The 25,453-nt window shown below is 39.1% G+C and overlaps 2 protein-coding genes across 2 annotated transcripts; one reads left to right on the top strand and one right to left on the bottom strand.

Moving 5' to 3' along the window:
* The first annotated feature begins 624 nt into the window (after positions 1-624).
* On the top strand, positions 625-21,083 carry LOC119423129 (heme oxygenase 2-like). Its single transcript, XM_037690540.1, has 7 exons — positions 625-844; positions 16,608-16,674; positions 17,603-17,720; positions 18,603-18,770; positions 19,598-19,921; positions 20,011-20,143; positions 20,868-21,083. The coding sequence occupies exons 1-7, from the start codon at positions 625-627 to the stop codon at positions 20,993-20,995; spliced, it is 1,158 nt and encodes a 385-aa protein (XP_037546468.1). The 3' UTR covers positions 20,996-21,083.
* Positions 21,084-22,540: 1,457 nt separating this feature from the next.
* tmem186 (transmembrane protein 186) lies at positions 22,541-23,825 on the bottom strand. Its single transcript, XM_037690310.1, has 2 exons — positions 23,733-23,825; positions 22,541-23,235 (listed from the first exon to the last, which is right to left on the bottom strand). The coding sequence occupies exons 1-2, from the start codon at positions 23,733-23,735 to the stop codon at positions 22,582-22,584; spliced, it is 657 nt and encodes a 218-aa protein (XP_037546238.1). The 5' UTR covers positions 23,736-23,825; the 3' UTR covers positions 22,541-22,581.
* Between the last annotated feature and the right edge of the window lie 1,628 nt (positions 23,826-25,453).

The raw sequence follows: 25,453 nt of genomic DNA on the forward strand, positions 1-25,453 counted from the left end.
CAAAAATCAGCAGTTTGATCCTTAGGCCATCCTCATCCTCAATGTTTCCTCAGCTATAAATCCTAAATTTCCCCAGATATGTTAATTCATGTGTTGTGTGCGAGTGTAAATGAAAGAAACACATTTAAACTGATCTGTAAAAGGGAAAATCATCAATCAATTATCTCCACAAATGAGGATCATAAAAATGATTTTTTTTTTTTAATGATACATATAATTTCAGTTTCTCTTTGAAGGCATTTGTGCAGTAGTAGTAGGTTGCAGGGGAGTGCTTCACTGTCAGCAATAAAAATGCATTAAAGGGATTTATTTTTGTTGACAGGCATAAAGTAAATGAAACTGGTAAACTTGGAAATAATTGCTGCACTTGCTCTTATCTGGACATTCTTCGTGACCTTTTAAAGTTCATACAGATTAAACACAGTTATTCTATGCACAACCTAACCTATTCTTATTGTATATATAGTCCATACTGTGTGCAGCATCCCATTAACAGCAGATTTTACAATGGAGCTGCTGATAACGCTACAATTATGCTATAAACCTGCCAACCATTGATATACATTGTAACATGGACTTCCTCTCTTGCTCATTGTGCTCTATTCATGGTACGTTATTAAGGCCATGAGTGGCAGTGCTATAATAACTGACCAGATTATATCAGTCAGCACCCACAGGGCACCCAACACTCCACCTCATCCTACCATCACTCCCTCCTGCTACCTGCTTCCCTCACACAGTCATGTGCCATTGTTCAATATTGATGAGATTAACCTTGAGGAAATCCCCCGCAGCTTTAAAACGGAGACCGTCAGTCTGACAAGTGCAGCCAAAGTAAACACCGGTAATCAGCCAATTTGTCCCCTTAATGCCCACCTGACACCTTGCTTGATGAGGAACCAGGCTGTCTGAGTGTAAATCTAGAATGGGATTGGAACTGAGACTGGGAATACTGTTAGGAGCAGTATAGGCTTCCTCACTTCATCCTGTATTTGAGACGCTGTCCTTATTTCAGCAGGAACCCCCTACTGGGTGAGGCAGCGCTTTTCAGAGAATTCAACAGCACAGCATGGCCAACCATGCTTTTCTCTGTGGGTCTGGTGTGAGAACAAATCCTGCATACTGGATTCAATGGGCTTTTTACAGGAGGGAAAATGTTCAACAAAGACTTGGCCCAGTGAAGTGAAGAATCTAACATGGGTGCAGTTAACATGTTAACCTGTGAACTTTGCTTGACTCCTTTTTTAGTTGTTATAAAAGTCCCAATTTATAGTCCTCAGCTGTCTGCGTGTCAAAAAATGTATTAACCTTATAAGGATAAATGAACCAAAGGTCTAACCCAGTGCCACTGGGAATACCATACCCAAAGTGGGTTGAACATCTTATGCTGTGTGCAGATTTCTTAGTTTTAAAAAATACATTTTAAAACATTTGATTTTAAATCTCTCATCTAAAAGCCAACAAAAATAGAACATTTTTGCTGTAAATTCCCTGGTGAAAGAATGTTGTGCTGCTAAAAATAAAATAAAATAAAAAAAAACAATCCTGAGTACGGCTCAAAGGAGGGAATATTTGGGTTCCACATATTAAACTTGAAGACGTTTCACTCAAAAATACAATGGATGTTGTGATGCACACTGCCCATTGTCTATTGTCAGATTTCCACAACCTCACCCCATGTTACCCCATAACACACTCCTTCACCTATTACAGGAAAAAACACGAAACAAACTCACTAATCTCTTAACTCTTTCTGTTTTTAAAAACATCCCCATTGTGAGTGCTTTAGCCTTGCAATGCAAGGTGGCGGGAGATGACGTTTTGTAGAGAACAATGACGGTATCTTGTGTTGACAAGTGGTCGGACCTCTTGCTTTCAATGATTTTCCACCAATTTACCTGGTTTCACTTGCATAATACTGCATAAGATTTATTTCACCAGTATATGAGGTGTCCAGTCAGACTTTAGATCCCTCTCAACGTTATGTTGTAGATTTACCCTGAGCCAAAATAGTTCTAGATATACAGAGGATCAGTGAATAACGGTGGCTAAAATAACACAAACATCTCCGATTCTAAATGGATACTTGTGATAAGAACTTTCTGGGTTAGAATCCCCAACTTTTTTTTTGTGACAGCAAAAGCAAAAAAGGGAGGCGATGGTTGAAGAGCTATAAGAAGTTCTGCTGAAGATTTGCTTTATATTTGGATTGTTGGACTGTTCAATGCTGATCTTATGACCAGTGTTCCCTCTAAGCTGCGCGCCTGCACAATCGCGCACTGCTCGCACATTCTCTGTGCACAAGAAAATCTATGCTGCCCAGTTGCAAACTGGCCACAAGGTTATCTCCCGTTTTATAATAAACTGTCAGCCTGAGTGTAGCGGTCTGTTCAGGCTGTATGCAGGGCCTGATTCATGCAAAGTGAATGAAGGATCCCCCCGTGTCACGTGATTTGTGTAGCGACAACAGAAGTTTACAAAGAGGTAAAAAAGTCAACCAATGAAATCGCAGGCGAACTTTCATTCCAACCAATCAGCGTCTTCTGGAGTTTTAGCACTGACATGTAAACTAAGTTCAATTAAGCTACGTAGCTACAAGCAACCTTGACTTCTTGCACTTTTCCAAGCTTTAATACTGCATATTTCATCCCATACTGAGGAGTAATAGTTGACATTGTGGATTTATCAATGAAGTTTAAGGTCGTACCACGTCAAACAAAGGTGGTAAGTAAGCTAACCCCACGACTTGTAGCCATTTTTATCATGCTAAGTGTTAGCAAACTGTAATACTCTGTGTATATCTGGATGGTCAAAGAAAAAGTTTACAAGACAGTGGTGAGACCAGCTATGTTGTATAGTCTGGAGTTGCCACCATGTTGCTAACCATCTTCCAGAGCAGGACCCTCACCCAGACCAAAGCGGGACTCTCGCATTTAACACACCACACATCTCATGAACAACAAGATTATTGACTTTTTCATTTTAAGTGGGCCAAATCACTTTTATTAAAAGTAAACTAATGGAAATTGCTGCTGTAATTTGATTATTTTAATAAGCCATGAAACTTGCTATGATCCCAGGTTTTGAACAGGTGTGATACTGGTGTGTGGCCACAGCGTGCACATCTGAAGTTGCTCACAGTGGTCCTCAGTGCACTCAAGGAGCTTGTGTGTTTGCCCAGACACATGAAAAATTAGAGGGAACATTGCTTATGACTGTTGGCAACAAAAATGTTGTTTTGTTTAAGTCCAAAGGTGTGGATACACTGGCAGACTTTCCTAGAAGAAATGAAAATACACTGTAATGGTCAAAATCAGTAGGTTTATGGCTTTGAGTCATCGCATACACCCATTGATGAATAACGGAATTGTTCAGAAAAAGAATGACTACTTGTCCCCTTTGTTTCATTACTTTGTCTTTTAGGATCTCTCCATTCCGACCCCATCCACCTGCACATTCTAACGAGGTGATCACATCACTCAAATACAAGACTGTGATCACATCGCATGCCTGGCCCATGTGTACATTTTCCTTTCTTTGTTGGTCTGCAGCTTAGCGCACACACAGAGGCTCGGGCTGCTTCCTGCAGGCAAATGCAGGGAGGTGTGTTTCCAATTATAAGCCTTATCCAGGGTTAAACACACTAACTGCTGGCCACCGCAGCCACCAAGATTTATTATACCAACGCTCATGCATCCACCCCTAAAAGCCACTGGAGAAACAAACTTTTCCACTCTCCGTGGCTTTAAATCAGAACAGAATGCCTGTTGGCTGCGAGTTGCTCTCATATTGATCGTGTTGCGTAGTTCCAGAGGTGAGAATACAAATCTCAAGAATCAGTGTTTTACTTTTTAATTTGTTTACGCTTGTTTCTTTTGTGTGGTAATCTCATCTCATTTCACAACACAAGTGAAAGTGTTAATGGACTCTGACTCTACCCCTGATTATTTTCATCCTTTACTTTGTTTGAGGATAGATGAAACTGGCAACATGTTCTAATGTATTTTTTTCTATATAACCTGCTGATGTACAACCGTAGAAAAAGCTGTCCTGAATTAGGATCTAACACATTTGGCCAGCGCCAGTTGAGGTAATAAAATCCAATCCTCTCCCAGTACTCTTTTTTGACTTAAAACATATTTACTTTTTGGAACATTTTCTGACAAGCCATTAACTTTTTTAGATTTTAAAAACACTGATTAACCATATATAGGCTGCATGATGGAATGCAGTACTTTGCCTCACAGCAAGAAGGCTGCACAATTGACTCCCAACTGGATCTTTATCACGGAGTTTGCATGGTCGCCCTGTGCACAGGTGGGCTGTGCACCTCTCTGCCCAGGTGTGAATGGTTGTCTCTGTGTAGCCCTGTGATGGACGGGCAACTGTGAGTCACACTTGTTGCACAATGACTTCTGGAAATAGACACTAGCTTTCTGTACCCATGAACAGGAATATAATTTGGAGTTTAGCAAATGAATGAATGGAGATTAACTCATTTTGACAAATGTAATGAAATGCCGACAAACAAATAAAGTAACTCGTTAAGCATATTTATTTGTAAGATACAGTAAGGATTATTTTTGTATATATTTTGTTGTTTTTGTAGTAATTGTACATTAATGTAGCTGGAAATCTCAATCACAGATGAGCATTCTGACATCATTAAAATTAAACTGGTTACAAAAATACTCAAATCTAGGTTTCCAACACATTTAGGATGCTGTTAGATGCAAAGCTGGAGAACAACAGCACTGGGTGGCTGTGTGCACCTGTGTTTAAGGCAGGATTGAGATGCCCCAGTCCCATTCCCCATTGTTTTAATCACAAACCATTTTGTTTTCTTTGCTAATTTTTCAGTTTATTTGCTGGAATAGATTCTTCCGTCATCCTGGAGGTGGCAAATCCAAAAAGTTAAAAAGAAAAAAAAAAACAAAGCAAACTGGACTTTTATTCTATAGCAGAAGACGTTTCACTTCCCAAAACTCCATACTCTCCAGTTTTGAACGGAGAAAGCTAAAAAAGAAAAATGTCTTCAATTACAAAATACAAGTCCAGTTGCTTTGGTTTTAAAACAGTTTTTGGATTTTCCGCTTAATTGCTATTAAGATTCTAGATCAGATCACAATATGGTTGCAGATGTTTTACATTTTATTAGCTTTAAAGTCAAGTTAAATCAAGACAAATAGTTCACAGTCTACATGCGCCCGCCCATCCTGATCATCAACCAAAAACAATAAAAAATTAATTTGCCACATAATTTAAAGCATGTTTTTAAATCCAATTGGACAGTGACTTTGAGCAAACAGTATATATAACTTTTTACTCATTACAAGGGGCCCTGTTGTGCCAATAGTCCTTGGGATGTGTCCAGATTACTCTTGTGGTAGATTTAATCCAATTCAATTCAGGTTATTTATATAGCGGCAAGTCACAACAGAAGTCATCTCAGGGCACTGAACAAATACATTCACATACATAAAAATTAAATTAGTAACATTATTTATCTATGGTAGGGTAGTCAGCAGATTGTGTTGTCTTCATTTCATCTCAGTCTCCCATCCTGAGCAAGCACAATGGCAACAGTGGAAAGGAAAAACTCATTTTTAACAGGAAGAACCAGGCTCAGGACAAGCAACCATTTGCTTTGACCAGCTGGGTTTGAGAAGAACAGGAAGGAGGAACACTTACACAATGGCAGGTCCAGAATGGAGGCAAGAAGGTCCCTTAGGAGGAAAGACAAAACAACAACCAAAAAAAACATTAAGATCGAAATAATTGCAAATATAAATTATTCTATTCATTTTATGAAATTAGGTAAATCAGTCCTCCAGTAGTCTAAGACTATAGCACCATAGGATAGGGGATAGGTCAGGAAACCAAGACATCCCTAACTATAGGATTTATCAAATAAGAAAGACTTAAGCCTAATCTTCAAATTAGACAATGTGTCAGCCTCACGGACACAAAATGGAAGTTGGTTCCACAGGAGAGGAGCCTGATAACTGAAAGATCTTCCTCCCATTCTGCTCTTGGAAACTCTAGGAACCACAAGTAAATCTGCAGTCCGAGAGTAAAGCACTCTATTATGAAAATATGGAACAATACAATCTGTAATATAAGATGGAGCTAGGTTGTTGAGAGCTTTGTAAATTAGAAGTAAGATTTTGAATTCTATTCTGGATTTGGCAGGGAGCCAATGGAGAGAAGCTAAAATTGGAGAGATGTGATCTCTCCCAGTAACTCCAGTTAAGACTCTGGCAGCAGCATTTTGGATTAACTAAAGACTTTTGAAAGAAATATTTGGACACCCAGATTACAAACCATTGCATTAATCCAGTCTAGACGTGACAAATGCATGAACCTTTTATGCATCATTTTTAGATATGTTTCTAATTTAGTGATATTACGCAGGTGGAAGAAGGTGGTTCTAACGTTTTTAATAAGGGGATTAAAAGGCATATCCTGATCAGAAATAACACCAAGGTTTAGGTAATAAAGGTTTAGGTTTGTTTGTGTTCACAAGTAGATCGGTTTTGTGTTTTTTTAATTCAAAGCCCAGCTTTAAAACTTGTCCATTCATTAAAAAAAAAAAAACTAAATGCATTAATATTTTAATTTCTCTATGTTTAATTCAGATTTTAAATAAAATCTGACCTAAATGTAGATTTATTGATCAAAACTGTGATCAGTAAAATGCTTTGCTAAATCCATATATAATTCATCTCAATCAGAGTCAGAGTCAGAGTTTCTTTATTGTCATTCGCACCTCATGTGGTACATGTGGTGGAGCGAAATTATGTACACAGGGTCCCAGTTACAACCAACAATGAAATGTATAAGAAAAACAGTAATAACATCAAGTTTTAATGAATGGACAATCACAGAGGAATTAAAAAAAAAAAGCTTTAAAGACAAAGTCAATATGTTTTTATTTAAATGACCTAAATAAAAGAAAACTTGTCAAAGCATCTGCTGTATACTATTGGTGCCATCTCTAAAAAGCCTAAAATCTGAAACAAATCCAGATGTATCTAGCTGCGTTTTCATTTAGCCGGTGCCTTTTTCATTATAAAAAAATAAGCGGAAATCCCTCAAAGACAGGAAGGTTTCCCCTTTGTGTAATAAAACCCAATGCCAAAAACAATCTGGAATGTGGTAAACAATGTCAAAGAACAAGCTGCCCACACGATGCACGCGTGATTCACAGGCTTCAGCATAACTGGACAGTTGCTCACAGCAGCATCAACCACCGAGAGCTTTATTTGAACATAGTCACTGTATCCATCCTGTATAAATAACCTTTTAAACAAAACACACCATTTATGCATGCTTAAGAGTATTACACATTAGTTCTAAAAGCTGCATGCACCTTCCTATATATTGTTACTGATTAATGAATCAGAGAAAAGCAGCCAAAATATTCATAAACACAGGAAGTTGTATTATAAAGGCAGAGCCACTCGTGCGCCAGCGGAGTCGAGGTCAATGTAATATTGTTGATGATAGGAAGCTTGTCTCAGCTATTAACAATGACAAAAACAAACGGAGGTGGGACAGTTGGAACTGAATGTTTCGGAGCAGGACAGCAACAAGTAAAGATGGGGTTTTCCCTCCTGTTGTGCGAAACTCTCTAGGCCGCAAAACATGAAAGAAGCACTTAGAGCTGCCAGAATCTCTTTCAATACTCGGAGGTTTTGTTGGAAAAAAAAGTCTAATCCAGTACCTTTTGTTCCTTTGTTTTTATTCTCAAGTGTTCTTTTGGGACCACATAGGTGAACTGAGGGTGTGTCTAAAACTACACAAAACAGCTGCTATCAGCTGAAGGTTTCGGACTGATGTGTAGATTAACAGGACAGAAATGTAAACAGCAGGAGATAGGAAGATAAAGTAAATAAAATATGACATGTAACATGTGACATGTAAACCATAGATTTCCTGTGCATTGTCTGGGCTCCCAAGCCTTTCATGGGTTTCTTTGAATTGTTGAATTGTTGTTGTTTAATTTATGTACTAAAAAATATAATCAATATTTAAGCAAGATATTTTGTACTGTCTGGATGGTAATTATCAGTGTAGTTTTTAACCAAGCAAAATAAAAACTCATTGCTTGTTCTGCTTTTGGTGGTGCAAAAGCTGGTGCAGGAAGAACAACCTTCACATCGATGTGAAGAAGACAAAGGAGATGGTTGTGGACTTCAGAAGGAACAAACACACCTAACCACCCCCCATCACCCCGCAGGAGGATCTGTGGTGGAAGTGGTCTCCAGCTACAAGTACTTGGGTGTACACCTGAATGACAACCTCATCTGGGGCAACAACACCCCCAGCCTGATCAAAATGCTCATCAGAGACTACTTCCTCAGATGACTGAGGCGAGCTGGTCTGGGAAGCTCAGTCCTCACCTCCTTCTACAGGTGTGCAGTGGAGATCATGCTGTTCTCCAGCATCAATGTGTGGCATGGAGGCTGCACAGCTGCAGAAAGAAAAGCTTTGCAGAGAGTGGTGAAGGCTGCACAGAAGTCTGTTGGAGTTAGTCTCCCCACCATCACAGACATTTACACCTCTAGATGCATGAACAGAGCCACCTGCATCATGAAGGACCCCACTCACCCAGCACACACACCTTTTGCCTCTCTCCCCTCAGGAAGGAGGTTAAGGAGCATTTTAGTGTGGAACCACTAGACTGAGGAACAGCTTCTACCCTCAGGCTGTTAGACTCATGAAGCTCTAACCAGAATAATCACTGTGAAAAATCACATCATGTTGCTGCTGATCTGTTTCATGTTGCTGCTGATCTGTTTCATGTTGCTGCTGATCTGTTTCATGTTGCTGTGCTCATTCGTGCTCATCTGCTCACACAGACTCATGTTCGTGCTGCTGTTTGATGTATTGTTTTTATGCTATTAGTGCTTAGCGTATATTTAGCTGATGTATTTCTTAGTTCATATTTTAGATCTTATTACTGTTTTTCTTTTTACATTTTATTGTTGGCTGTAACTGGGACCCTGTTTACATAATTTCGTTCCACCACATGTACCACATGTGGTGTGAACAACAATAAAGATACTCTGACTCTGACTATTATTGTCACAGTTTGTTGAAATATTTAGATAAAATTTGAGCATCAACATAAAAAATGTGTAGCATCTCACCAGGAGTCTGCTGACATCTGGTGGTCAGGATAGTTCACTATATTAGATGTGAGGGGGGAACATGTTGCATATTATTAGCTCAAAGTCAACAAACACAAAAGACAAAGGGCTTAAACAAAAGCAAAATAACATGACTGGTGTCCTAGCCCCAACTTATTTCACAAACGTAAAAATCGTGAAACAACATTTTTCACTTTTTTACATGTCTTTTTGTGTATATCATTGTGCATTTGACCTACCATAATTTTGTAGTAATTTTCAGTTTTTGTTTAAAAAAAAAGTGTATTTATCTATTGATATAATGTTTTGTTGTTGATTCACATTTATTTATTTTTATTAGCATTTAACTTAATATTGTCATGTTTTTTGTCTTTTGTCTTTCTTTGTAGCCATGACTTGTTCTCTCTCTGAATGCTTTTGTAAATAGAAATGAACTCTTCTTTACAGAAGGAATTCTCTTTGTAGTCAATATAGATTCAATAGTTATTGTTCTGTTTGTCATTTGGGTCATTTTGCATCTTTGCTGATGTTCTGTTTCAGTGGTTGTTTAAGTTATCTGTGTGTGTTTTTTATTTTATTATTAAAACCTAATTTTTGTCACTTAGCTGTTTACAGGCATGTTTGCTTTCTCGTTGTTCTTTTGTGTATTTAACATCCTTTTGTGTTTTAATGCTAATAAAAGGACTGATATTTATTTAGTTAGTTATTTCTGGAGTGGTAGCGTAGAAGTAAGAGAAGGTTGGCCTGTGACTGGAAGGTCAACGGTTCAACTCCCCGGACCGACAACTTCAAAATGTGCGTGGAAAAGATGAAACACTCACACCTGCCTCCACCCTCATTTGCCCTACTCTGGGCCCTTGAGCAAGACCCTTAACCCCCACCGTCTGCTCCCCTGGGCACTCTGAATGGCAGCTTTCTGCTACACACAGAGGGCTGTGGTAGCTCGGTGGTGTGATTGCATCAGGAAGCATCCGGCGTAAAGTCAATTGCCAAGTCTTCGTACGAGTTAGTTCGCTGTAGCAACCCCTGAAGAAGGAAGCAGCTGAAAGAAAATAATAATTATTATTATTCATTTATTTCACATTTCTCTGTCGTCATCCCACACTTGGTCCTACAAATTTTGGGGTCCATGGCCCAACAATAACTGTGAATATGTCTATTTAGTATATTATGTTTATGGGGTCCAATAAGTCCAATGTCTCAATGATTGTGCTTAAAATAAAACATGAAATAAACATGAACAGAACTAATATCTGTATTGTTCTGACTAAATCAGATAAAAACAAAGTAGTGTTAAAAGAGAAAAAATATGCACTATTATAAATTGGAACACTAAGCCAGCCACTAGGGAGCACAAGCCAGTGTATCTCTTGTGCTGGTCCCAAGCCCGGGTAAATGGTGAGGGTTGTTTCAGGAATGGAATCCGGTGTAAAACACTTTTGCCAAAACAATAATGCGAGTTCATCAAAGCGAAACCATACCGGATCGGTCGAGGCCCGGGTTAACAACGACCGCTACCGGTGCTGTTGACAAACAGGGTGCCGGCGGTAATTGTGCTACTGTTAGTCGAAGACCACGAGGAGGGAAACGTGTCAGGAGACAGAGGGAGTAGAGGAAAGTGAAGAATGTAGGACTGAGGGTTGCAACTCTAAATGTGGGGACAATGACAGGCAAAGGTAGAGAGCTGGCTGACATGATGAAGAGAAGAAAGGTTGATGTTTTATGTGTCCAAGAGACCAAGTGGAAGGGCAGCAAGGCTCGCAGCATTGGAACAGGGTTCAAACTGTTTTACCATGGTGTGGACAGAAAGATAAATGGAGTAGGGGTGGTCCTGAAGGAGGAGTTGGCAAAGTATGTAGTAGAGGTGAAGAGAGTGTCAGATAGGGTGATGTGCCTGAAGGTAGAAATAGAAGGTCTGATGCTAAACATCATCAGTGGTTATGCTCCACAGGTTGGATGTGATGAGGAGGAGAAAGATACATTTTGGAAAGTTCTGGATGAAGTGATAGAGAGTATTCCCAGGGAGGAGAGACTGGTGATCGGAGCAGACCTGAATAGACATGTTGGTGAAGGAAACCGAGGGGATGAGGAAGTGATGGGTAGGTTTGGTGTCAAGGAAAGAAACCAGGCAGGACAGATGGTAGTGGATTTTGCCAAGAGAATGGAAATGGCTATAGTCAATACCTATTTCCAAAAGAGGAAGGAACATAGAGTGACCTATAAGAGTGGAGGAAGAAGTACGCAGGTCGACTACATTCTGTGTAGAAGAGGAAACCTGAGGGAGATTGGAGACTGTAAGGATGTGGCAGGGGAGAGCGTGGCCAGACAGCATGGGATGGTTGTGTGTAGTAGAATGACAGTTGTTGTGAAGAAGAGAAAAAGAGTGAAATCAGAGAAGAAGACCAAATGGTGGAAGATGAAGAAGGAAGAATGTTGTGAGAAATTCAGAGAGGAGCTTTTAAAGGCTCTGGGTAGTAAGAAAGAGCTTCCAAATGACTGGGCTACTACAGCAACAGTAATTAGAGAGACAGGTAGGAAGGTACTTGGTGTGTCATCTGGACAGAGAATGGATGATAAGGAAACCTGGTGGTGGACTAGTGAAGTGCAGGACGCCGTTCAAAGAAAGAGATTAGCCAAGAAGAAATATGACGGCGAGAGGACTGAAGAGAAAAGACAGGAATATAAGGAGATGGGATGCAGAGCAAAGAGGGAAGTAGCTAAGGCAAAGCAGAGGGCGTATGATGAGTTGTTTGGGAGACTGGACACTAAAGAGGGCGAGAAGGACTTGTACCGATTGGCAAGACAGAGGGATCAGGCTGGAAAGGATGTGCAGCAGGCTAGGCTTATTAAAGATAGAAATGGTAATGTTCTAACAAGTGGGGAGAGTGTGACGGGAAGATGGAAGGAGTACTTTGAGGAGCTAATGAATGAAGAGAATGAAAGAGAAAGAAGAGTAGAGGTCATAGAAACTGTGGACCAGGAAGTGGGAAAGATTAGTGAGGGTGAAGTCAAGTTCAAGTATCTTTATTATCCCCGAGGCGCAATTAGTTTCACAGTCAGTAGATGTGTACATATACACACACACGCACATACACACACATACACATATACACATATTTACATATGCATACATATATACACAAGACATTAAGACATTAAAGTAACAGTATTGAAATTAGTGTTCATTGAGAAACCTGATTGCTACAGGGATGAATGAGTTTTTCAATCTGTTTGTTCTACATCTGGGCTGCAGAAACCTGTGTCCAGATGGAAGCAACCTGAACTCACCATGGAGTAGATGATCAGGATCTGCCAGAATCTGCCTGGTCTTATTCACTGACCTCACCTTGTGTAGGTCAGCGAGGTTCTGTAGGTCTATGCCAGCAGTTTTGCTGCACATCCTGACAATCCCCGACAGTTTGCTGCCGTTCTTACATGTCAAAAGTCCAAACCAACAGATGAAGGTAAAGGTTAAAAAAGACTCAATAAAACATGAATAAAACATTCTCATAAAAGTTGAATCAACATTTAAACCACAAAGCTTCCGATAAAAATACATCCTTTGGTGGGCCTTTTTACAAAGTGAGTTCACATGGAGGTCAAAGGTCAGTTTATCATCAAGAACAGTTCCTAGATATTTATATTGTTGCACCATCTCCACAGCTTCACCCTAAATAACCACGGGAGCTGCAACTGAAGATTTTTTTCTGAAATCAATGACCATCTCCTTTGTCTTAGAAACATTTAGCATTAAAAAGGAAGACTCACACCATTCCGTGAAGTCCCCAAAATCTGGAAAGCTCTGAAAAGAATGAAGAAGGGGAAGGCAGTAGGACCTGACGACATACCAGTGGAGGTTTGAAAATGTCTTGGAGAGATGGCAGTGAGGTTTTTGACTCAAATATTCAATAGCATATTTGAGGGTGAGAAAATGCCTCAGGAATGGAGAAGAAGTGTGCTGGTGCCCATTTTTAAGAACAAGGGTGATGTACAGAGTTGTAGCAACTACAGGGGAATTAAGTTGATGAGCCAGAAGATGAAGATCTGGGAGAGAGTTGTGGAAGCAAGACTTAAACTTGAACTTGAAAGTCAGACGTAGTAAGACAGAGTACATGTGCATAAATGAGAGGGAGGCCGGTGGAACAGTGAGGCTACAAGGAGCAGAGGTCACAAAGGTGCAGGATTGGAAGTACTTGGGGTCCTCTGTCCAGGAAAATGGGGAATGTGGTAAAGAAGTGAAAAAGAGAGTCCAGGCAGGACGGAGTGGATGGAGAAAAGTTTCAGGAGTGATTTGTGACAAAAGGGTGTCAGCAAAGGTCAAAGGAAAAGTTTACAAGACAGTGGTGAGATCAGCTATATGTGGTCTGGAGACAGTAGACAGGAGAAAGAACTGGAAGTGGCAGAAATGAAGATGCTAAGGTTCTCCTTAGGAGTGACAGGGCTGAATAAGATTAGGAAAGAGATAATCAGAGATGCAGCACAGGTTGAACAACTGGGAGATAAAGTTAGGGAGGCCAGACTGAGATGGTTTGGACATGTTAAGAGGAGGGACCGTAGGTATATTGGTAGAAGTATGTTGGAAATGCAGCTGCCAGGAAAAAGACAAAGAGGAAGGCCATTGAGGAGATATATGGATGCAGTTAGAGAGGACATGAAGGTAGTTGGAGTGAGGACAGAGGATGCAGTTGACAGAGTGAGGTGGAGGAGGATGACTCGCTGTAGCGACCCCTTAAGAGGGAAAAGCCGAAAGAAAAAGAAGAAGATAAATTGGAACACTAGAAAAAAAAAAAGATATTTTACGTTTTAGCTCATTTAGACGCGCGTTTCATATCTTCAATGACTTCATATCCCAGAAAAACATGTCCCGCCTTTTTCTGCGATGAGACTTGTGATTGGTGAAAAAAATCTAAATTTTAACCAATCAGATTGTTTTGTCTTATAGCGCACTCTGATTGGCTAGCCGCTGCAGTAACCCTCCTTCTGCACGTGATGCGCTGTTGTCTCTCTAAACAGCATTCAGACGAGATAAACAAACGCTTTAGTTTGTAATTTCCGTCTCAAAACAAGGTAAAATTCAACTTCTTGTTTTTGTGTTAATAGAAGCAAATATATATTTTAAACTTTAATATGGTAACAAGCGTGTAAGCGTTGCTAGCTGCCTACAAAAATAACAAGCTGTGTCTGTTTTGTAACTTTTTTTTTTTTTTTTTTTTTTTTTTTTTTTTTTTTTTTTTTTTTTTTGGTTTTTTTTTTTTTTTATTAAAGATTTTAATCACACATTACAAACATCTGTTTGCCAGGGGTATAGATATTAATGTAAAAGAGATAATATTCTAGTACAAAACATAAAAAACCATGAAATTATATTTACAATTTATACAGAGTTTAAATTCACATTAAGCTTTTCCAGAGTTGAGATGGTTTTCATTGCCTTTTGGTTTTCCAGTCCATTAATTGAGGTGATGTATTGAAGAAGTTCTTTGCTGAAATGGGTTATGTTTGGTTTGGAGTTGGACCATTTTTTCTTGTGAATGTGAAACTTTCCCAGGAGAAGTAGAAGTTGGGTGAAGTGCAACAAGTCTTTATTCGTGTCTTTGTCTTCAAAGCATAGTATAATGTCTTTCTCTGTAAGCTGAATTATTTGTCCAGTTTTTTGCTGTATGAATTGTTGCACATCTCTCCAGAATGAGATTGTATGAACACATTGATAGAATAAATGAGAAATCGTTTCTATGTGTAGTTCACAGAATGTACAAGAATAGTCAATGTCAAGTTTAAATCTTTCCAGTGTTTTTTTAACAGGATATACATTATGAATAATTTTATATGAAACCTCTTTAACTTTGTTTGTTATGCAAAATTTTTCCCAATTTAACCACATCTGCTTCCAGTTAACTCCTTCAAATATGGAAGACCAGAAAAATCTACCAGGAGGCAGAGTGATCTTCTGCAGACAAGTTCTTATGAGTTTGTTGGAGCATGTTTTTTTTGTTACATCGATTCCATCCAGCATTACGGGGCTTCTAAGTTGGTCTCTAGGCAAATTGTTCACTTTTGTTCCTTTGAAGAGCTGCCTCATAGATTTTGGTAGAGCATCAAAAACTACAGCATACTCTTTAGGTGTTACAGGAATTTTAAGTCTAGTCAGAAATTCAGTGTATGTCATAAAGGTTCCATTATCATTTAATAGTTGTTGTACAAGCATAATTCCATTTTCCATCCAATTTTTGTAGTAAAGCGACTTGTTCTTATATAAAATATTCCCATTGTTCCAAATGCAATATGTAGTTGGGGAGAAGTTGTGTTTGTAGGCAAGTTTCCAAGACAGGAGAGCTTGTTGGTGAAATCTCGATAACTTAATAGGTAATTTTTCAATTTTATAATCACATTTTAATAAAAATTGGATTCCTCCTATCTGATTAAAAATATGGTTGGGGAAAGTGTTCCAAAGCGTATCTTTCCCTTTTAATAAGTTAGTTAACCATTTAATTTTAAAGGAATTATTTAGCATTTCAAAACTTAGGACATCTAGACCTCCAAATGTTTTATTATTACAGAGAATATCTTTTTTTAAGTAATGGCATTTATGTTTCCATATAAAGTCAAATAATGTTTTATCTAATTTTTTGCATACATCTTTTGGCATCTCTAATGATAAGGAAGTATATACAGATCTAGATATTCCCTCAGCTTTTGACAGTAGTACCCTACCATTTAATGACAGGTCCCTCATTAGCCACATGTTAAATTTTGTTGTTATTTGTTGTATAATAGGGCCAAAGTTTGAGCTGCTACGCAAATTTTGATTCTTTTCAATATTCACTCCTAAGTATGTAAATTGCTCTTTGACAGGAATATCATTAATTTCAGAAAGTGTGCAGTCTTTTAGTGGGAACAGAACAGATTTATTAAGATTCATTTTTAGACCTGATACTGAAGAGAATTCCTGGATACAGTCAACTGCATTCCTCACTTCATTTACTAACTGTCCTTTAGTTCTGTCTGTGAAACACGTCATCAAAGAGCGCGTTCAAAATTATCTTATGATGACGTTTAAATGAAAGTACTCTAAAAAAATAACACAATTTTTTTTACTTTGTATTGGCTCATAAATAAGTTTTTTGTGCACCAGACATTTTGAGCAAAGCCTGAATAATTCAGGTAAGATATCAAAATAAAAGTCCTAGGTGGTATGAAAACATATAGCCCTAAAGCTCATTATTGGATAAATGAGACTTGTTTAAAGCATTTGTTTTTTTATTTAATTAGTATTTTATTTTATATAATTAATTACTGTATTGACTTGTACTGCATAGTCGTGTATCTATAAGAATTAAGAACCCATAATAATTTCAGGGTTGTGGCACCTTTGTCTGTTGTGTGAAGTGATGTATTTTTATCTTCCTTGGTTTTTGGTAAAAACTCTGGTGTTTTTCACTTTCACTAATTCAGAGTCTAAGTCCAACGGCGCAACAACACAAGGAGCCAGGATCATGGAGGATGAGGATGAACATCTCAGGTGCGGAAGATACTGCCGCCTATGATCAGTGGTTTATCTGAAAACGACACATTTATTACTTGCCATCAAATGGCGGAGGCGGACAGTAATGCATGTGTGTGCATGCGTTAGCAAAATATCTTGTGAAACTTCCAGACATGCGTTTGGATGTACTTCAATAACTGATTACATATTTAGGAGTCTGTCTGATTAAAATGGCTTCCCCAGTCAAATGGACATTAGGAAACACAAAAGCACTGTAGTCAGTTTTACAGATATTGAGCTAAATGTGTGGTAGTAGCTGAGACCTATCCCCAACACATTGTATGAGCACTAACAGATAACCAACCATTAACCATTTGAAGTCAACTGTCTGTTAGCACAATATTTCATGAACCACTGGATGGGTTTTAATGAAACTTTCAGAAAAGAGCTTAGAAAACACAAAAATGGCTTGAAAGCAGTCAATTTTAGACACTGAGCAGAAGTTTTTCTAGTTGTAGCTGCGAGTTATTCACGACACATACTCAAGGTACCGCTCTATACAAGAAATATGTGTAAAGCATTAACAGTTGGAGTCAACCCTGTTTGTCTGTTAGCAAAGTATCTTGTGAACTACTGGATACATTTTAATGAACTACTGTTGGGTGTATGTCTACAACTGAATAACTTTTGGAGTCAGTTCAATGCAATATTAGCCAACACAAAAATAGCTAAAACAATGAATTTTACATATATTGAGCTAAACTTTGACGTGACTGTAATGTAACTTTTTTTCAATGTTTGACCAAGATCGCTACAATGCTTTCATTTCTCAACATAAGATAATTTTAGTCTAAAATTCTGGCAAGGCGACAAGCGATATGCATTCTTTCAAAAAAGCGCTAGACCTTAAATTTTCATCGTGTTATTGTCTGTTCACCTCTCCTTCTCTTTCTGTTCCACACAGTCCATTTGACCTGTCCGAGATGTTAGCTGAGGGCACCAAGGAGGCCCACGACCGAGCAGAAAACTGCCAGTTTGTCAAGGATTTCCTCAGAGGACACATTAAAAAGGAGTTGTTTAAGGTTGGTTCCAAATCATCTTCAGTGTCAATGTATTTGTATAGCAAATAAAAGCAGCAGACGCTGACCAAAGTTCTTTACAATGCAGTCAAATGGAAATTAAAATGTCAGCAAGAACAAGGAGGACACAAGAAACCTTTTGTCATTGAGGAAACGCAACATTAAAAATAAAATACAGAAACACAACATAAAAAGCCTCAGCTATAGTTGTTTGTCAAACTGCCTGAATCAAACACCAAAGAATTAAACAAGGGAAAAGATTTAAAAGTCTCAACTCTGCAAAAGTCCGACCACCTCTGTAATTCAGATGTAGGGACGTCCAAGAGAAACCAGTTGGTTGACCGGAGTGCACTTACTGGAGCGTAGATGTTAAGGAAATCACATAAATATGATGGAGACAGACCCTTTAAAACAAACAACAAAAAACAAGCAGTAAAATCTTCAGATCGATCTGGAAGTGGACAGGAAGCCAGTGGAGAGAAGTCAGAACCGAGTGTTAAATGGGTATTTTGAGTAAAATGTTCAATTTGTAATAATCTTGCTGAAAATGAAAACCAACTACCGGTAAAAGGAAATTATAATACTTTGCTTTTTTTGTGTGTACGTACAGGTACATCTACTTATTGTAGTGATATAATTTTGTACAAGGTAATAGTGATCTGTTGTCATCACAGTAAATATTAAGTTTCTGCTGCATCCTTTGAACCATTGTAGATATTCAGAAGCATCATAAATACTGTAGATTGTCCTGCTCATCAAAACATTTTAAAAATTTCCACTAATTTTTCCTGCAAGGAATGTAAATAGGCTGACCACAGGCTACTTTAGAAATTAGCACCATTTCACATTTTCTTTTCTTTTCTTTTCTTTTTTTTTTGTCACCAGAGAGGGACAGCAGCTTTATATTTTGTCTACTTGGCAATGGAGGAGGAGATGGAGAAGAATAAAGACCATCCTCACGTCGCTCCACTCTATTTCCCTGCAGATCTTTACCGTCGGGAAGCTCTGGCCCAGGACCTGGAGTATTTATATGGAGATGACTGGGAGAGCCAGGTGAGCAAGGAGCACGTGGGAAAAATGTTTAAACAAAATTCTGCAGTTTTAGATTTCCATCCATCCATCCATCATCTTCCGCTTGTTCTGAAGTCTGGTCTTGGGGGCAGCAGCTTGCAGGGAGGTCCAGACATTTCTTTCCACAGCCACCTCTTCCAGGAGGACTCCAAGGCGTTCTCAGGCCAACCGAGAGATGTAGTCTCTCCAGCGTGTCCTGGGTCTTCCCCAGGGTCTCCTCCCAGTCGGACATGCCTGAAGCACCTCCCTAGGGAGGCGCCCAGGAAGCAGCCTTACCAGATGCCCGAACCACCTCAACTGGCTCCTCTCGATGCGGAGGAGCAGCGGTTTTACGCCGAGTCTCTCCTGGTCCTGGATAACTGAACTTCTCACCCTGTCTCTAAGGGAGAGTCCAGCTACCCTGCAGAGGAAACATTTCACCCGCTTGTATCCACAAACTCATTCTTTCGGTCACTACTCAGAGCTCATGACCATAGGTGAGGGTAGGAACGTAGACCGACCAGTAAACGGAAAGCTTCATCTTACAGCTCAGCTCCCTCTTCATCACAACGGACCGGCACAGAGTCCGCAATACTGCAGATGCTGCATCGATCCGTTTGTCAAACTCACGCTCCATTATTCCCTCACTCGTGAACAAAACCCCGAGTTACTTGAACACCTGCACTTGCGGAAGAACTCAACCTGAAGCGAGACCTGATTGCTCTCTTTTTAGATTTTTTTATTTATTTATATTTTTTTAAGGTTTAAACAGAATATTAAATGTTTTGACAGCAGGAAAGTAATTTTCTTAGCTGCATGTGCCCTCACAGATCAGCCTGTCTGCAGGCACTAAGCTCTATGTGGACCGCATCCATGAGGTGGGCCTGAAGGACCCAGTGTTGTTGGCGGCCCACTCCTACACCCGCTACATGGGCGATCTTTCAGGTGGACAGATCCTGAAGAAAGTGGCCCAGAGAGCTCTGAAGCTCCCCTCCACAGGAGAGGGTCTGAACTTCTACCAGTTTGAGGAGATCCACAGTCACAAGGACTTCAAGCAGCTTTACCGAAGCAGGCTGAATGAGCTGGAGCTGGACATGGAGACCAAACAGAGGATCGTGGACGAGTCCAACAAGGCTTTTGGCTTCAATGTGACAGTGAGTCGCAGAAATATCGACCAGAAAGCAGAAATTAAACAGAACAAATAATTTCAGATGAGGATGATAAGCATTTTATTCTGAAACAGGTGTTCTCAGAGCTGGAGGAAATTGGAAAAACCATCAAAGAGGAGGTCCTGGATGCAGGTTTTGGACACGGTCACGCAGAAATCATGCAGGGTGGTGATATCAGCAAGTGTCCATACTATGCAGCTAAAATGGGTAAAAAAAAATAAAAAAATACTGATTTTAAATTACTAAAGTCTTTTTTTTTTCTACAGAGTAAACAATGCTGTTTATGGTTTTATTTGAAATCTGCTTCATGCTGTTTTTGGCTTCTTATGCTACTTTTGACTTTGAGCTATAGCATTCTTTTACTTTATGTTTTGGCTACAATTTTTTAACTTTTAGCTGCCATACTGCTACTTTTAGCTTCTAGCTTGCCTTTTGATGCTTGTAGCATTTACCCAGCCTTTTACTGCTTTTGTTTTAATTTTCTTTAACTTTTAGCTGTTAACTTATGTTTAGCAGTTTTAAGCTAGCACCTTGCTACTTCTAGCTTTATCTAGCCTTTTGCTACTTTTATCTAGTGTTATACTTTTTTAAGCTAGTATTCTGATTCCAACATTTTTCAGTCAGGTCATCAAGGGGAAAGAATCAGTTTTGTTGTGTGTTTCCTTGACTGATGAAGCCTTCTGGATCGAAGGTGAAACGTTTCAGCACAAAAAAAAGAAACTGTCCAGATGACCTGGCTGAAAAATGTTGGTTTACCTGGATTATTGAGCATGGACTTTGTAGTATTCTGATTCTTTTAGCTTTGATGACTCAGTTTCTTCCTAAACTTTCAGCAGTCAACACTCAGCATTCTAATTGCATTTTTGTAGAAAATGTAATTTCTCTATTTTAGATTTCTGATTTTAATCTGTCCCTTCCCTCTGTCTTCTAGCTGTCAGTGGGAATCCCACTCATGCAGTCCAGTTGGTCCAGACTCTTCTCAGACAGCTGCCCTGTACGGTGGTGCTGGCCACCTGGGTTGCCATCTTGGCAGGCTTTACTGCCTGGTACTTTCTGTGAGCTCTGAAAACACCTAATGTGGCTGCAGTCATCTCCTAGCAAACAAAACAATAGCATTGTCATTTATTGCATTTCTTATTTTACATTTCAATAGTTCAGTAAAGCACGCATCTACCTGCAGTTTTGTAGGTCACAGAATTTGAATTTATGGGTTTGAATGAAAACGTTTCCTCATGATGATGCATGCATATATGCTGTATTACGTCTGGATAGTTATAAGTAGCTTTATCAAGCAGAAGATGTAAATGCACGAACCTTTAATTTATTTAATGTTCAAATAAATGTGCAGAAAATGTATCGCTGTTTAAAGAAGCACTCTGTCGGCTGTGCATTTATTAGTAAAAATGATTAAATCTTTTTGCAATGTCTCGAATTTTGCAAAAAAAAATGTACGAACTGAGAGCAAAAACTCAAGTTTCCTGCTTGTTTTCATTAAATAAATAACAAAAAGAATGCATGTGTGACATTAAAAAATTACATAAAAATTGCATCGAATTTGCACATTTTATCTCAGGAAAATAGAAGTTGTTGAGCTGACAAATATCCTGATGTTCAGTCTTAAATGACTGCTCTGCTGCACAGCAACAACAAACTGCCTCTTCATTTATTAGGACAACTGCTCACTGAGTGGAAGACAATTATCTAAAGATTGCTTTTATTCTTTAAGAAAAATGCTGGAATGACTTCCCACACAAATATCCTAAAATGAAATTTAATCTTTAATAGTTGACGAGCTCTTCTGGACCTGTATTGTCTCTTCACAGCTTCAAGAAATCATTTGTGCCATTTGCTCATCTGTCGAACAAATGACCACGATGTCCAGAACGTTCCAGTGCGACAGGACCTGAACCACCAGTGCTAATGGGAATATTCAGATTATGTAAATGCTGCCATCACATCTGCCTTAATAGGCACTCAAGTTTTTTTCTACGCATGTTGCTTTTAAAGATTTTATTTTGAACTCGTCTGCTATACAGACAAACCAGTTTGCTTCAGGCATCAATAAAAGATCTTACTAATCTTCAAGCCTTTTCCTTTGTGTGTGTGTGTGTGTGTCCTGAGACCAACATAACATGGACAGAAATGTTCTGCCTCTTTCCTCCGATCCTAATTATTTTTTCTGGCCTAAAAAGTTGAGATATTCTCTAGCAAGTTGTTACAATGGAATTGTACACATCGACCAAGAAGCAGCGTTTTTGGATAAAATACCACTCTGAAAAGTGAATATAAATATTTTTTCCAGTCTGACCTGTAATTAACACTACCTTAACTTGGAAGGAAAATAAATCAAGCCCCCAAATACCTTAAACACACAGGAATGCAATTAAAGTTTGTCTTTTTAAATTGTTATTAATGATCCATTTTCCACAAACATCTAAATGATGCAGCTTAGCCTAATAGTCTTGATTACTGCATAATAGTGGTTCACCTTTTTTACAGAGGAAAATAAAATCTCAGAAAAAAACACTACGGCAACGCAGTTTAACTGTATTATTTAAATGATTTAATAATTTATGTAAAATACTTGTTAATGTCACAACATTTGTGAAAATTTAGTCTCTTATTTCTATTACGTACTGAACAAATTACGAAATTTTTCCAAAAACTTTTTCAAATCCTTGTCGGTCCACAATTACTCCAAAATACGTAGAGAAATACATGACATCCGGAGTGCTGTATCTCTTCATTTTCAGTATGGTTTCGTTTGGCGAGTCTCCTGAATCCCAGATGGTCATTACGTCTGACACGGGCAAGTAGATGTTGTGGCGCTTGCCCCAGAAGGTGAGGTGGGAAATTTTTAGTGTGGTCTGGGACTGATCCAGGTACATGATCCCCACAATCCTTCTGAAGAAGTGGCTGGCAACAAACAACATGACACCTGCAAACAGCGCAACGCCTGTCGTGTAGCTGACTTGAAAGAAGTCTGTGTGTCCCAGGAAGTAGAGGACATACACTGGTGGTAGGACGACCACAGTGATTGCAGTTTGGAGCAGTTTGATTCTGGAAATGGCTCTGAAAATGCTTATGTATGGCATAGCATAAATCCGAGTGTAATTATTTTTGGATAAGTCTGAACATTTGATTTTAGGTATAACGGATTCATGGGAGCTCTGATGGATTTGTGTGTAAGCTGAAGGATGCGGCTGTAAACCATTAGGTATTCGGCCTGTGAGCAAACGGGATGCTCTGCTGCAGGACAGGATGTGAGGGGTCAATCTGTTTAGGAATATTGACCGGATCTGTGGGAGAAAAAAAAAAAGCATGATATACATAAGACTGCTCCTGAACCAATGTACAGAACGACTTGACAGTCTATAAAGTCAACAAGTTTAATTGCTTAAAAACAAGTTTGTTTATAAATCTTAGGCCATAATTTTAGGCCTTAAAATAGTCTAGAATGCATTAGCACACGTAAAGTATATTTAGCCAACAAGTACTGTGATCACTGAGACTGTATTCAGCTTTTTAAACTCAGTCAAATACTGACTAAAAGTAAAACAACCAAACTGCGACAAGAAATGACCTCAATAATGATATGACCAGAGTGAATACAAAAGGTATTAATGTAGTCATCACGTGCAAAATTCATTTAGCAACACTAAATGAAACCGTTAAGCCTGCAAGCAATGCTAACACAGCTTAAATGCAGTTTAGAAATTAGGTAATTACAAGTTTTTAAAACGTCAGAGTTATTTTAACGGTGAAACAAATATATCAGACTCTCCATGATGCTTACCATGACCGATAACAGGTTAACTACACGGATGGAGCCACAAACAGACGAGGAGGAGACGTCAGTACTAGTAGCATGAAGACAGTAGTGACCCGGATGTGCAACGTTGATGCCAGTCCGTCGTTTTTTTTTTAAAGGGCGTATTTGCTCAAGTGATATCCTGGACAAAAATGTGGGTTATACATTTGAAAAAATGTTTCAGTTTTCCTTTAACCCGAGTTATATAGGTGATAAAGTAAAGCTGCGGTTGTCTTTTGTACACAAAAGTGGAGCACTCACATCCGCCGCGGTGTGCAACCTGAAAATGGTTCCGCTGCTGCAGTTTTTTTTTAAGTCCATAAATCAGAACTATGAACGCACAAGAGGTACGAGTAGTAAAAATAAAAGATATAGGAAAATGTGAATAAAAACTGAATGCAATGATGTGGAGGTGCCAACATCTAATATTTTATTCAGAATAGAACACAGATCACAGATCAAAAGTTTAAACTGAGAGAATGTATCATTTTAAGGGAAAAATCTGTTGTTTCCAAATTTCATGGCGTCAACAAATCCCAAAAAAGTTGGGACAAGTCCATTTTTACCACTGTGTGGCATCCCCCCTTCTTCTTACAACACTCAGCAGATGTCTGGGGACAGAGGAGACCAGATTCTCAAGTTTAGAAATAGGAATGCTCTCCATTCGTGTCTAATACAGGCCTCTAACTGTTCAATCGTCTTGGGCCTTCTTTGTCGCACCTTCCTCTTTATGATGCGCCAAATGTTCTCTATAGGTGAAAGATCTGGACTGCAGGCTGGCCATTTCAGTACCCGGATCCTTCTCCTACATAGCCATGATGTTGTGATTGCTGCAGAATGTGGTCTGGCATTATCGTGTTGAAAAATGCAGGGTCTTCCCTGAAAGAGATGACGTCTAGATGGGAGCATATGTTGTTCTAGAACCTGAACATAGTTCTCTGCATTAATGGTGCCTTTCCAGACATGCAAGCTGCCCATGCCACAAGCGCTCATGCAACCCCATACCATCAGTGATGCAGACTTCTGAACGGAGCGTTGATAACAACTTGGGCTATCCTTGTCCTCTCTGGTCCGGATGACATGGCGTCCCAGTGTTCCATAAAGAACTTCAAATCGTGACTCATCTGACCACAGAACAGTCTTCCATTTTGCCACACTCCATTTAAAATGATCCCTGGCCCAGTGCAAACATCTGAGCTTGTGGAGCTTGCTTAGAAATGGCTTCCTCTTTGCACTGTAGAGTTTCAGCTGGCAACGGCAGATGGCACGGTGGATTGTGTTCACTGACAATGCTTTCTGGAAGTATTCCTGAGCCCATTCTGTTATTTCCTGGACAGTGGCATTCCTGTTGGAGGTGCAGTGACGTTTAAGGGCCCGGAGATCACGAGCATCCAGTAGAGTTTTACGGCCTTGACCCTTACGCACAGCAATTGTTCCAGATTCTCTGAATCTTTTGATGATGTTATGCACGGTTGATGATGATAACTTAAAAGTCTTTGCTATTTTACGCTGGGTAACACCATTCTAGTATTGCTGCACTATCTTTTTGCGCAATGATGGTGGAATTGGTGATCCTCTTACCATCTTGGCTTCTGAGAGACACTGATACTCTGAGAAGCTCTTTTTATACCCAATCATGTTGTCAATTGACCTAATTAGTGTTAATTGGTCTTCCAGCTGTTCATTATATGCTCAATTTCTTTTTT

Source organism: Nematolebias whitei, chromosome 16 (genome assembly GCF_014905685.2).
Source record: "Nematolebias whitei isolate Nwh7 chromosome 16, NemWhi1, whole genome shotgun sequence".
NCBI classification, from domain to species: domain Eukaryota; kingdom Metazoa; phylum Chordata; class Actinopteri; order Cyprinodontiformes; family Rivulidae; genus Nematolebias; species Nematolebias whitei.

Coding starts and splice junctions, on each gene's coding strand:
- LOC119423129 (XM_037690540.1), top strand. CDS start 625: ATGAGTGGCAGTGCTATAATAACTGACCAGATTATATCAGTCAGCACC. Junction 845..16,607: donor TGCAGCCAAAGTAAACACCG/GTAATCAGCCAA, acceptor TCACTAATTCAG/AGTCTAAGTCCAACGGCGCA. Junction 20,144..20,867: donor ATACTATGCAGCTAAAATGG/GTAAAAAAAAAT, acceptor TCTGTCTTCTAG/CTGTCAGTGGGAATCCCACT.